Source organism: Castanea sativa, chromosome 5 (genome assembly GCF_040712315.1).
Source record: "Castanea sativa cultivar Marrone di Chiusa Pesio chromosome 5, ASM4071231v1".
NCBI classification, from domain to species: domain Eukaryota; kingdom Viridiplantae; phylum Streptophyta; class Magnoliopsida; order Fagales; family Fagaceae; genus Castanea; species Castanea sativa.
The window spans coordinates 49,549,885-49,563,592 of NC_134017.1; the positions used below are offsets into that span (position 1 = coordinate 49,549,885).

The 13,708-nt window shown below is 37.4% G+C and overlaps 1 protein-coding gene and 1 long non-coding RNA gene across 3 annotated transcripts; both read left to right on the forward strand.

Moving 5' to 3' along the window:
* The first annotated feature begins 3,859 nt into the window (after positions 1 to 3,859).
* Positions 3,860 to 4,717, forward strand: LOC142635340 (uncharacterized). Its single transcript, XM_075809521.1, has one exon. It carries the CDS (start codon positions 3,860 to 3,862, stop codon positions 4,715 to 4,717), a length of 858 nt encoding a protein of 285 aa, XP_075665636.1.
* A 3,923-nt stretch (positions 4,718 to 8,640) lies between these two features.
* On the forward strand, positions 8,641 to 13,651 carry LOC142634542 (uncharacterized). 2 transcript variants are annotated; one of them, XR_012844207.1, is made up of 5 exons: positions 8,641 to 10,659; positions 10,841 to 10,967; positions 12,073 to 12,116; positions 12,220 to 12,289; positions 13,187 to 13,651. It is a non-coding gene; the product is annotated as an uncharacterized LOC142634542 (long non-coding RNA). The 2 variants fall into 2 exon arrangements; XR_012844206.1 differs by lacking the exon at positions 13,187 to 13,651 and adding an exon at positions 13,022 to 13,154.
* The last annotated feature ends 57 nt before the right edge of the window (positions 13,652 to 13,708 follow it).

Sequence of the window (13,708 nt, forward strand, 5' to 3'; positions counted from 1 at the left end):
TAAGGCATATTCACTCCATTTCTTACCCTCTGACAACTCATAATGGTATTCTTTGCGCCGGTCGTGGAAATATTGAACAAGTTTGCTCCAAGTGAACTCAACCAACGCGGCAATAGGAAGGCCCCGTGCACCTTTCAGCACACCATTGAAACACTCTGATATATTGGTTGTCATTGCTCCAAAACGTCTCCCACCATCGTATGACCGGGTCCACATGTCCACCTCCTCGCTCATTAGGTATGTGTATGGAAGATAATCATTATACTTTTCCTTACCATCCCTCCCCGTCACCTTCTTCTTCTTCCTAATGGCCTCAATTTCCACCTGCTTAATGGAGTCCATTATGGTAGCAAATTTAACTACGACTAGCATATCCCGCTTTCAACGCCGCCGACTTTAGAGTCGAGTTCGAAAATGGGTGTTGAAGTTGCTAGCAACATGTCGAAGACAATATCTATGAAATACCTTTGCTTTTCCATCATCCCTTCTAGGCCGGTTTGCAATGGCGTTTTTGATACCGAGATGTCGGTCGAAATTATGCAAATGCCGTCGTCGAGTATCAGTGGCCAATCGTTTCTACGAGGCATCGTAAAAACCACCTCCAACCGGACCCCGACTCACAATCCACAACAGCAAAGGCGAGAGGGAATACCTTGTTGTTAGCATCGGTTGCCATTGCGACCAACAACTTTCACGATATTTACCATACAGATGGGTCCCATCAATACCGATAACCGGCTTGCGTATTTGAATCCCGATATGCATGGACCGAAAGACCAAAACACATAATGCAACAATACGGTGTGATCTTCATCGGTGGGTGTGACACGATAGCAAACCGGGTAGTCGGGTCCTGATCAATATACGCCATTAGCAACTTTTGCAGCCTTTGGTAAGATTCTTCCCAATCTCCAAACATAAGCACAATCGCCTTTTGTTTCGCATCCCATACCTTGTAGTAAGAAGGCTTATGGCCATTATATTTCGCCTCTATCGAGATCCGAGATGCTTAATTTGAGTGGTGTGATCCTCAAGTAACTTGTTATGGATTTACCGCTGCAATAAAATTACAACTCATCATTCTACCATCATTTCGCACCCCGGTCGGTAAACACGTGTGAGGACCCACATACACGGTGACCATCCATAGATTTTGGAGCTCGGGCTTCATAACTGCGTAGACATACCACTTGCACGACTCATGCACGCATTTCGCACAAAAATTTTTCCTCGTCGACCTAGTGATCTTAAAGTTTTTGTTTTCCTTGAGGGCACAAATTGTTAATACGCGCTTCACCTCCACTTTACTCGCAAAAGTCAACCCTTTGCACAAATTCATCCCCTCTCTCCAAGTAGACACAAATGGCATCTCAATATGCGAAGGATCAACCATATTTTCCCAAGTATTTGCAGAGAATGACAACGCAGGAGGTGCGTAGGCAGGGATTGTGTTTGTAATGTTTTGGACACTAATAACATTGTCTGCATCAGGTTCACCGCCGTCCAATGTCTCATCGTCATCAATGTTCCTCTCAAAGTCCCCAAAGTCCCGAAAGTCCCCTCTCTCAATCATGTCTTCATAGTCATCTTTATCGGCAAAATCTTCACCGTTAATGGCAAGATTCTCATCAACATAGTCGTCATCATCATCATCATCATCATCATCATCATCGTCATCATCATTGTTAACGACAGTAGTCTCATCAACATAGTCGTCGTCGTCGTCGTCATCATCGTCATCATCATTGTTAACGGCAGTAGTCTCATCAACATAGTCGTCGTCGTCATCATCATCATCATCTCCATCGGCATGAACATCATCATCCTCTACATGTGTAGAATACTCATATTGAGCATCCGGAAGCGCAACTTGTAAGCTTCTAGTTGTTTGTTGGATATCCTCTTGCCATCCTACACGCGGCTCTAACTGTATGTACAACTCAATATTACTTACTTCAGCTATACTCTCCAACTTGTCAAACATGATCTTCACATGTTTGTCTTTTTCTATCAGCATATACTTGTAATTAATCCGGTGCTTCATGATTTCATTTGGCATACGATAAGTAATTTGCATGTTGTACGCATCGGATTCTTACCCAACTCTTCCATGACAAGTATCTTCAATTCATCAAGGGTTTTCAACCTACGATCAACTTCGGCATAATAGGTTTTCATACCCGGCCCCTCAAATGGCAATCCCTTGTTGGCATTGGGATTCTTAAGCGGACCACCATGGTATATGATTATAAGAATATCAGGCATTGTGAACCTGTTCAAGTCAAGTCCTATGTTAGTTAAATCACATAGTCGTAAAGTGAGGGAAAAAAGTAATGCAATCTTACCAATGAACATATTCAAGCTAGGTTATAGAGTGCCCATTAATATCTAAAGGCCAAGACGTAAACCTTCTAATCCTAGTGGATGGAGAGACGGAATTATCTATTACTCCATTGTGTGGTGACCTATAATGCCTAAAAGGTGAAAGAACTAGGTGGGTAGAGGAGCATGATTACATACCCATTCACTACATTCATTCACTACCCATTTCATACCCAAACCAATGATAAATAAAGTCAAAAAAACTTGAAAGATCATGATAAAAATAAAAGCCTAGAAATGATAAATAAAATTTTGATAATTACATACACATTCCCATTCATTACATTCATTCACTACCCATTTCATACCCAAACCAATGATAAATAAAGTCAAAGAAATTTGTAAAATCATGATAAAAATAAAAACCTAGAAATGATGAATAAAATTTTGATAATTACATACTCATTCCCATTCATTACATTCATTCACTACCCATTTCATACCCAAACTAATGATAAATAAAGTCAAAGAAATTTGTAAGATCATGATCAAAATAAAATGATGAATAAAATTTTGATAACAAAAACTATACAAATAAATACTCAAAAAATTAACACTAACAAAACAAAGTTCTATAATTCACAATATTGATAAATTAACTAAGTTATGTTAACTATCTACAAAATAAATGGTAAAACTCTTTAACCCACACCCATAGACAACATACCCAACTATAATGACAATCAAATTATGCAAACCCTTACCTTAGATATGAATTTGCTGAGAGGGAAGAGCAGTGAGAGTGGAGAATGTGGTTTTGTGAGAGTGAGTGGTGTGAGAGAGTTATGGGTGAGTGAGTTAGTGAGGGTGAGTGAGTGAGAGAGTTAGTGAGGCTGAGATTTTAGGTTTTCTCTGTGTGTTGAGCAGTGAGAGTGGAGAATGTGAGAGAGTTAAATGCCACGGGCTGAGTTTTAAATAAACATGCCCAGAGGAAATCGAGTCTATAAGACTCGAGTTACTGCATAAAACTCGAGTCTCTAAGACTCGAGTTATATGCGTATAAACTACATAATTTATAATACGATATATAGTTAAACTCGAGTTTATAAAACTCGAGTTTAGGTAGACTTAAAACTCGAGTTTATAAAACTCGAGATCCAGGTGGCATTTTTCCACCTCAGCAAGCCCAAAGCGAGCATAAAGCGAGTTTTTGAAACTCGATTTATTATGTAAATCTCGAGTTTCAAAAACTCGAGTTGCTATTTTCCTACATAGTTTCAAACTATGCCTAACTTACTATATTCATGCATCCGCATGCCTAATCTGCACATTCCCCCCAAGCAAAAGGGAAGAAACATGGTCCATCCTAGAATCATTAGGCTGCGAAAATCAACTACCGTGGCTCTGTATCGGAGACTACAATGAGATCGTTACTCAATCTGAAAAATCTGGAGGTTGGTTGCGGCCGGTTAGATAGCTTGACAGACTTCGCCAAGCCATTCATCGTTGTGGGCTTCAAGACTTGGGATTCATTGGCATGCCATTTACATGGTCAAAAACCGATCGTGTGGAAGGGCGAATGAGAATAAGACTTGATAGGGCTCTTGGCATGCCATTCATCATTGGCATGCCATTTACATGGAGATTGCTCTTTCATGGTGCTACCGTCCATCACAGCTCTATGTCAACATCCGACCATTCCATGCTCTCTCTCCGCCTTAAGGATGATCGTCACAGCCGCCGAACAGATAAGAAGCTTTTCCAGTTTGAAGAGATGTGGTTAAGCGACCCACGCTGTTCTGAAGTAGTGCAAGAATCTTGGCAAGAAGGCCTTTCTAAATCGGATGGCCTCCATATCACAAATTGCCTTGAAACTTGCCGAGCTAGGTTGCAAACCTGGAACAAAACAGAGTATGGCCATGTGGGACGAAAGATACAGTACCTACACAAAAAATTGCAAATGTTGGAAAATCAAGCCCATTGTGTGGAAACTGACAGAGAGATATATGAAGTCCGAAAGATGCTAAACACTTGGCTAGATGCTGAAAACACCATGTGGAAGCAACGATCACGGAATTTTTGGCTCACTGATGGGGACCGCAACACAAGTTTTTTCCATACTAAAGCCACAAACCGCAAGCAGCGAAACACAATCCATGGTATCTGTGACTCAGATGGTAATTGGCAGGAAGATGATCAACAAGTGGAGAATATCATTGTGGGCTATTTCACGGACATTTTCCGCACACAAGGGGAGACCGACTCAACCACTCTCATTGAAGCCATAGAACCAGTGGTCACCACTAACATGAATGACTCCCTTACCCAAGAGTTCAATGCTGAGGAAGTACACAGCTTTAAAACAGATGCACCCCAAGAAATCTCCAGGACCTGACGGTATGCCTCCTTTCTTTTATCAGCACTTTTGGTCTTTAGTAGGTGATTGTGTTACAAAAACTGTATTGGACTTTCTCAACCATGACATCACCCCTCCAAACTTCAACGAAACCCATGTTGTGCTCATCCTAAAAATAAAAAATCCAAAAAAACTCACTCAATATAGACCAATTAGCCTTACCAATGTTATATCTCGCCTAGCCTCAAAAGTCCTAGCAAATCGCCTAAGGCGTTTCCTCCCATAAATAATTAGTGAAAACCAAAGTGCTTTCATGTCTGACCGCCTCATTACAGATAATGTCCTTGTTGCCTATGAGACAATGCACCATATTAACCAAAAACGTGGTGGTAAAGTTGGGGGGATGACCTTAAAATTAGATATGAGTAAAGTTTTTGATGGAGTTGAGTGGGGATGCTTGGAAAAAATAATGTATAAAATGGGTTTCCATGTATCTTGGGTGAAGCTTATGATGAGATGTGTTAGTACTGTCACTTATTCAATAAAAATTAATAGAAGGCCCCGAGGACACATTACCCCTTCTAGGGGTTTGCGTTAGGGTGACTCTCTTTCTCCTTTCTTGTTTCTTTTTTGTGCAGAAGGACTATCAGCACTAATAAGAAAATCTGTGGAGTTTGGGTTTTTGAGCAGTGTGGCTGCATGCCCAAAGGGTCCAAAGATTTCTCACATTTTCTTTGCAAATGACAGTTTAATCTTTTGTAAAGCCAACATTGAGGAATGCTCCACACTAGAGGAAATCTTGGATATCTTTGAAGGTTCAACAGGGCAGCAACTAAATTGTGAAGAAACATCTCTCTTTTTCAACCGAAACACTCCTCAAGAGGTCCAAGAAGCCATCAAAAACCGTTTTGGAGCTGACATCATTCGGCAACATGAGGCATATTTGGGGCTGTCTTCTTTGGTGGGAAGGTCGAAGTGCAACACATTCAGAGCTTTAAAAGAAAAATTAAATAATAAGATTTTGGGATGGAAGGAAAAATTGTTATCCCATGCAGGCAAGGAAATCCTCATAAAAGCGGTGGCTCAAGCAATCCTAACATATACCATGAGCGTCTTCCAACTCCCTAATGCTCTATGTGATGAACTAACAACCATGATTAGAAGTTTTTGGTGGGGCCAAAACAATGGAAAAAACAAGATTGCTTGGTCTAGTTGGGACAAGATTTGTGTACCAAAAATTGAAGGAGGATTAGGCTTCCGTGACCTAAAAGCTTTCAACCTCGCCCTCTTGGCTAAGCAAGGTTGGCGCTTACAAATGAACACCTCCTCTCTTGTCCACCGGGTCTTCAAAGCTCGATACTTTCCGGAGAAGGACTTCCTTAGCGCTGAAATGGGGTCAAAACCTTCATATGCTTGGAGAAGTATCATGGCTGCTCAAAAGATAGTTCAACATGAATACAGATGGCAGGTTGGCAACGGGAATTCAATCAAGATCTGGGCTGATAAGTGGCTGCCCACTTGCTCCACCTTTAGAGTCACTACCCACCCACATGCCTTGCATCCTGAGTCACATGTCAGCTCGCTCATAGACAATGATACGGGGAATTGGAGAATAGGCCTTATTAAGGAAATCTTCCTCCCACATGATGCGCAAGCCATTTTGAGCATACCATTAAGTATTCGGAAGCCACCGGATCGCATGGTCTGGGCTTTCACACCAAAAGGACAGTTCACGGTTAAATCTGCATACAAGGTCGCTCTCTCACTCTCACAGGCCACTACCAGCTCTTTGGGTTCTACATCAAACAACCAGCATACTTCGGAGTTTTGGACAACTTTATGGCGCCTCAAAGTACCAAGCAAGATCCGATGTTTTGCATGGAGAGCATGCAAGAACATCCTACCAACAAAGTCCAATCTGTACTTAAGGAAAGTCCTTGATGACCCAACCTGTGAGGCATGCGGCATTAGAGTAGAGACAACCGGACATGTTCTATGGGAGTGTAACAAAGCCCAGGAAGTTTGGCGAGCTTCAGACATACGTGTTCTCAGCCATGGTTTGAGGTTCGACAGTTTCCTTGACCTCCTTTGGCACTTGATATTCAATCAACATGTTGGGGACGAATTGCTAAGTTTGGTTGTCACCATAGCATGGAGTCTATGGCTGAATCGCAACAAAGCTCGCACAGGAGGATCACGGCAAACCAGCGCAGTCATTTTGCAGTTGGCAATCAACTCGCTTGAAGAATATCGGCTTGCGAACCACAGGATTACGATACCAACCATCGCCACACCTACATACAACCTGGGCTCCACCACACAACCCCTGGTATAAGGTGAATGTCGACGGTGCCGTATTTCAACATCTCGACGCGGTGGGAATAGGGGTTGTAGCCCGGGATCATACAGGACAATGTCTGGCGGCAATGAGCAAGAAACTGTGGGTACCACTGGGTCCGTTGGAAGCTGAGGCAAAAGCCATGGAAGAGGGAATTGATTTTGCTTGTGTTCGAGACTGACTCGGAGGTGCTCCGCAGGTCTCTCACGGGCTCTATCACACCTCCAGCGACAATACACAATATTGTCTCCTCATGTATCCTAAGGCTTCAAGGCTTCAGGGCTGTACAGCTCACACACGTTCGACGAAACGGGAATAAGCCAGCCCATTTCTTGTCACAACATGCCAAAGGTTTAGAAACTTTTGTAACATGGATTGAGAATATCCCAACACCTATTGAGTCAAGATGTATTGATTTTTTAAGCAAGTTAATGAAAATTACAGCATTTCTCATTAAAAAAAATAGTGTTAGATACAAACAATTCTGAGCCTGAAGTCTAAAGAAATCAAACTAATTATAAATGCTAAAAGAAGATTAAAAAGTGAACTATAAGGGAATCAATATATATATGATTTTTTTCTAATGTTGATACAAATTTTTAAAACCCTAATTTTTTTATTATTCTTTTTTTTTTATTTGATATTTAGGGTTACCAATAACATAAATTATGTAACTTAAAACTGACTAGAACTTGCTCACTTTTTGGATAAATCAACCTAACAATAAACAAAGACTAAGTTAGGTCTAATCTTCTATAAACAAGTTCAAATAATTTTTTTTTCTAATATTGGCTCATAAACTTTTAAATGTTCATATTTTTCTATATCGTTACTTTAATATAAGATTTTGAATTTGGTTCCTGGAGTCAAATAAAAACTCTATTATTACGAAAAGTACTAAAAGTGACCTCGTTAAAACAGATTCATATTGATATTAATAATTCAAATGAATGTATGGAAGCCCTACTCTTGCTTAGATGATAAAAAGGATTTTTAAAGGTACTTGAACACAATGTTTGTAACTATAGCATTATAATTAAGTGATTTTATATTTGTAAATTGATAATTCATATGTTACACATATAATAAGATAATATGGATTTATAATCTCAAGAATGGTTTTGCTACTAATTATTCTAGCACAACTTAAAAGAGAGGAAAATGTAAAAAGAAAAAGTAGTATTAAAATTTAAAATACCAATACAAAATATGAGATATTGAGACAAACATATAAAATGATTTTTTTTTTCTTTTTGGACTAAGTGATAATATCTTTGAGAGGAAAACTACACAAACAAATAAACCAACCCTTTTAATTTATTAAAACATAAAAATAGAGATTCTTTAAAATGGTTCTTTCATCAATTGATATTTTGAAAGCACAAAGAAAAAGGGGTGAAAAAAATAACACTGATTTTTTATTTATCAAAAAATATTTGAAAATCAGTATTTATTTCAAGAAAGAAAAATCAGTAGTTTTTTTTTTTTTTTTTGAAAATCAGAATTTCATTTAAGACGTCATTTTGGTTATATCAAAGAAACTCGCACGTGCAAAAGTGCCAAGACGCAACGGCTAGTAATTATAAAACGGCTAGTCGTTTCAATTTCTCTCTCTCTCACTTTCCTTTCTTCACTTTTCTCTCTGAAAAAATTCTCACTTCTTTTCTCACACTTTCCCAGATAACCCAAACCATCTTCAAAAGCAGAAAATTTTTCCCTCAAGAAAGTCGGTTTTCCTTTCCACAAAAACAGACAGATTAAATTCAAGAAATGGACGGGTTCAAAGATCTTCCCCTCAAAAATCTGATCCTCTCTCTCTCTTCAAACGGGTTTTTAATTTTGAAATGCTTAATTTCTTAATTTTAATTTTTTTTTTCTGTTTTTGCAGACTACTGACGGTGATGAAGAGGAAAAGGGTTTGAATATTTCCTCTGGTGAGGGGGTTTTCCATGCCGCGCTGGCCGATGATGCCTATGTCAGAGAGGAAGACTAATGGTTTTTTTTTTTGGTGCTTTCATATGGTTTTGTCTAATGGGTTTTTTTTGTGCTTTCATATGGTTTAGGCTTTAGACTAATGGATTTTTTTTGTGCTTTCATCTGGTATATGGTTTAGGCTCATGGGGTTTTTTTTTGGTGCTTTCATATGGTATAAGGTTTAGACTAATGGGTTTTTTTTTTTTTTTTTTGGATTCTGATTTGTTTGCAAGTACCTGTTGATTTGGTTCTTGTTTGTAATGAAAAAAAAAAAAAAATTTATTTTTGGATTTTCTTTGGTCTCTCGCTTTTTGCAATTTCCTGGTTCTTGAATTTTATTGATTTTTATTAACTAGACTTTTAAATTTTGTATAATTTTGAACGCCTTTCTTGGTTTTTTTATTCTAGTTGGTGTGGAATATCCTTTCAAATGTATATGGGTCTTGGGTTTTGTTGGGGTTTACACGGAGAGGCTTTGTCTTTGTGTTTCCATCTTGATATTAGGCATGTTTCTTCATTGTGGGGTTTTAGTGTCTTACCATTATTGACAACATAAACATGATCTTCAGCTTCAATATTTTACAAGATTTTCTGTGATATATTCTGATGGATTCCTTAGATTTTTCAGTTAAAATTTGTAGGTGATTTTGTTGTTGATAGTTAATGTCTAGTTGTTCATTACAATAATCAACTTTCTTTTTATTTTTAATTTTTTCTCTGATCTCTCACTCTCCTTACATATTTATTCCCATTCTGTGAAAAAATAAAGAGAGTTGCTTGTTGTCTACCGTTTTGGTGGTTTCTTCAACTGATACCGAGATGCTGTTTTCTGTTGTAGGGTTTTTTTTTTTCAAAATTCAATGGTTAAATAATTCATAAACAAAAATTGATTTGTATATTGATGTGTTTGGAACTTGAAGCTCACAAAAGGGTCTTGTGGCATGAATCCTTAAAAAAATGGAAAACAAACTTAACAAAGTGATCAGCAAGTGCAGGGAAAAAAAATTATAAATATATAGAGAAAGAGTGAGGTGGAGTCAGATTTGTGCTTGTGGGTGTTACTGATTTGAGAAATATTTTAGTGTTAATAGCCAGTTGGTTATGTCTCCTTGGCTAACTGGGTGCGCCCAGGCTCCGTGGGCTTTGCTGCCGACCAAGGAAACGGTCTCTTATATGGCTCTCTTGGCATTGAAGAGAACCTTTTGTTTACAAACCCCATCTTGTGTTTGCCTTTATCTCTTACTCAGACTCACTTCTTTCTTTTTCCTTGGTTATTGTAAAAGATTCTTCACTCTCATAGTCATACTCATACCCCCATAAGCATATATCCTCACCCTTCTTTGAGATCCATCTTTGGAGACCAGGAAACTTGGGTTGGGCTGCATTCACAAATCTGGTCCCCACACCCTGGGAGTATCCCTTTCTATTTCTGGGACTTTTTCTCGATTGGGGTTGTTTTTATTTTTGTTCACTTATTAGGATGTGTGGTGGTGACTATAGGAGGTATCTGATTCAGGCATTTAGTACTACTGTTGAGTGTTGAGGAAGGTTAGTTTTGAAGGTATATTGAGGGGCTGAAGCAAGTTGATCTTCTTTTTCTTTCAAAGATGAAGTTTATGAAACTTGGATCAAAGCCAGATTCCTTTCAGACTGATGGGAACAATGTCAGGTGTGAGATTTTTTGGTGCTATGTTACTTTTCTTTTGAAACATGAATTAGGAATTGCTGATGCTGCTATCTTATGTTTGATGCATTTCAGTTCGTGTTGCATAAGCCTGTTATAGATGATTTTTGGATCTTTCAATTGTCTCTCTCTTCACTAAAATTTCTCTTTATGATCTCTTTTGTAGTAGATTTACCATTATTCTTTGGTAGATTTTCCGCTTAGCACGTACTGTTGCAGTTTGATGGAAAAGCTTGAATTTTGAGATATATTCTCTGATACTATGTAGACAGTAGACATACTCCTCTGCCCAGGTAAATAGTTGTTTGAGGTTTATTTCCTGCTCCCATTGGGGACTGCTAACAACTTTGTCACCTATTGAAATTAGGGCTTATTTAAATGTTGTTGGGTTTGAAAGTTCCTGTTTGTTTATTGTCATTCTTTTTGACCTTTCCCATTTTATGGCCCACATTTGTACTCATATCCTGTACTTTTGATATTGACGTTGAATTTTTGATGATATATATCTCTTTGGCATTTTGAGGTTTGAAGAATGGTGCTCTATTTTCTTAGTTCTAACTTCTAACTACATTAGGAAAATAGAAAATTCACTGCTTTTTTAAATTTCTAAATTTCTATAGTTGTGCTAAATTTTCTTCGGAAGATCATGACTTCACAGTTTGGATTGTTTGCTGCAGGTATTGTAGTATTGTTTTTCCAGTACCTCCTCAGTTGGCATTATTGACAATTGAATGTGATGGGATGTTCTTATTAATCAAGTGAATAAGTAGTTTTTGAGTAATTCAGCAAAATAAAAAAAATTTTGAGTAATAATTCACCAAATCTATATATATATATATATATATATATATATAAATTTATTTATTTATTTGGGACTTTGGGTTTATCTATCTACCAAAAAGTTCAGGAGTATGGATCTGATCCTCAAAATAATTATTAGCAAATTTGTATCACATATACATATATTAGGAACAGCAATCCAACTTGAGTTAAGATAGTATGATTGAAGATTTTCCCTTCTCAGAAATGTTGTGGGGAAATTGTGACCCTTGTGATTGTGAACCCTCATATTCTTTTAATAGACAACAGATGGTAACTATGAGGTACAAGTAGGTACTCTAATTTAGCTTTCATAAAGATAACTTGAACTTGGTGTATTTTAAACTTCTTTGGTCTAGCAATATTGCTTTTTGGCAAGTATTTGTAGTTTTATTCTGAATTCCAATAACTTTATGACTAAGGTCTTGCACCATCTCAGTATTGGGTCTGTTTTGGAATGTTTCCTCTGGTGAAGTGGATTCCTTGTATTAGTTTAATGCTTCAGAGAATTTGCATGGAAATGCGAAAAAGTTTGAATGACTCGTTATGCCTTGCTTATTAGTGAACTTTCCCATGTAGGTATCATATAAAGATAGTGTTGGAAGGCCTGTTGATGAGTTCAGGTATTATTGTTTATCCTTTAGGAATGCCTTTGTTCATGCTTAAAGTTTTTTGTATGCGTCATTCTAGTTATCAGTTCATTACGAGGAGCATAACCATGTGCAGGTATGTGGCAAGTGAGCTGGCAACGAACATCATTCTTATTGTAGGGGATGTAAAATTTTATCTTCATAAGGTACAGTATTCTTTGGCTGAGTAATTTAGTATGTAATGAAGATAATTCTTTTCAATGTTTTTGTTTTTATTTTTTTAAATTTTAATTTCTTGCTCTAACACCTGTATCACCGTCCTTGAATTGTGGAATTTTTGATTCATAGAAGGGACACTAGCTACTTATGCAGCATGAGTAATCTATTTGCACTGGCTGATCCTTATACAAGAATCTGCTACGATTGTTTCTATTTTTAAATTTTCGATCCACTTCCCTTTCTTTCTCTGGAAAAAGTACAAGCTTAGTTACTTATATATAAAAGTTGCTAAACTAATTCCAACATACAGAGTGACAATGATCTAAGCTAACACAGAGTTCTCACATGCTTGTTGAGCAAGGCTTAAATTTTAAGTGTGATAAATTGGTTTGTTTAAAATTCTATATATCTAATCTATTACTGGATAAAGATTATTAAAATAGTATTAGAATCCACTTAGTTGATAATTGCCTGATAATTTAATTATAGTAATCAAATTGGGCCAAAAAGGAATTATAGGCATGGTTATCAAGGCATGGAATTAAATGGTTTGTTAAGAGGCATTGGTGGGATTACCTTTAGCTTATAATTTTAGAACTTAGCCACTTTGATCTTTAATTTACAACTTCAATGATAAAACTGAGCAGACTAGGGAAAACATGTCTCAATCAATTCAATTGCACTCATAATAATCCAAGGCCTGTGTTGATGTTTCCAAGGTTGACTGGTCCTATACCTATAACCGAAAGAAGCTTCCAGAGGAAAATGGGAATGATCCAAACTGGAATGGCGTTAAGGTTGACTGTGTTGATGTTTTACATTAAGTGCAGTTGTACAACACTGATTTGAGATGTTATGTTTATTTGATTGTGGATGTTGTTTAGTTGAGGCACTCAAAGAAATAACTAGTATGATAGGTGTGAAGTATTGGAGGTTTAACGCTAGTTCTTGCCAAATTGAAATGGTTGGGGTAACACCAGAGAGACCAGGGAATGCTGAGAGCAGCATCATTTGTGATTGTAAGAATAATAACACATTCTGCCATGTCATAATGATGTATAGTTCCCTCATCTTATTACTAATTACTATTACTGCAATTCTTCTATCTGATGCGTGAGTGTATGTCTCCACACGATGGATAAAAGTCTAAAAGTTACTCATCTATATATTGTTATTGCTAATAATTTTATCATGAAAGTGAAAAAATTTGTTGTGGACCATACATTGTAAATGTAGTCCAGTAAACATTATTTTTAAAAGACATTATTTTTAAAAGAATTCTGTTTACATCTCTTAGCATGTTATCATTGATTTGGTTTTCATGACAGTAGTTACCAATACTCAATATTTTATTTCTCATGTGTATAGAGTGCTAAAGGGTTATAGTCTTCCTGGCATGCTTCCAC

What these genes read in the sequence shown, in the direction of transcription:
- LOC142635340 (XM_075809521.1), top strand. Translation starts at nt 3,860, where the DNA reads ATGCCATTTACATGGTCAAAAACCGATCGTGTGGAAGGGCGAATGAGA.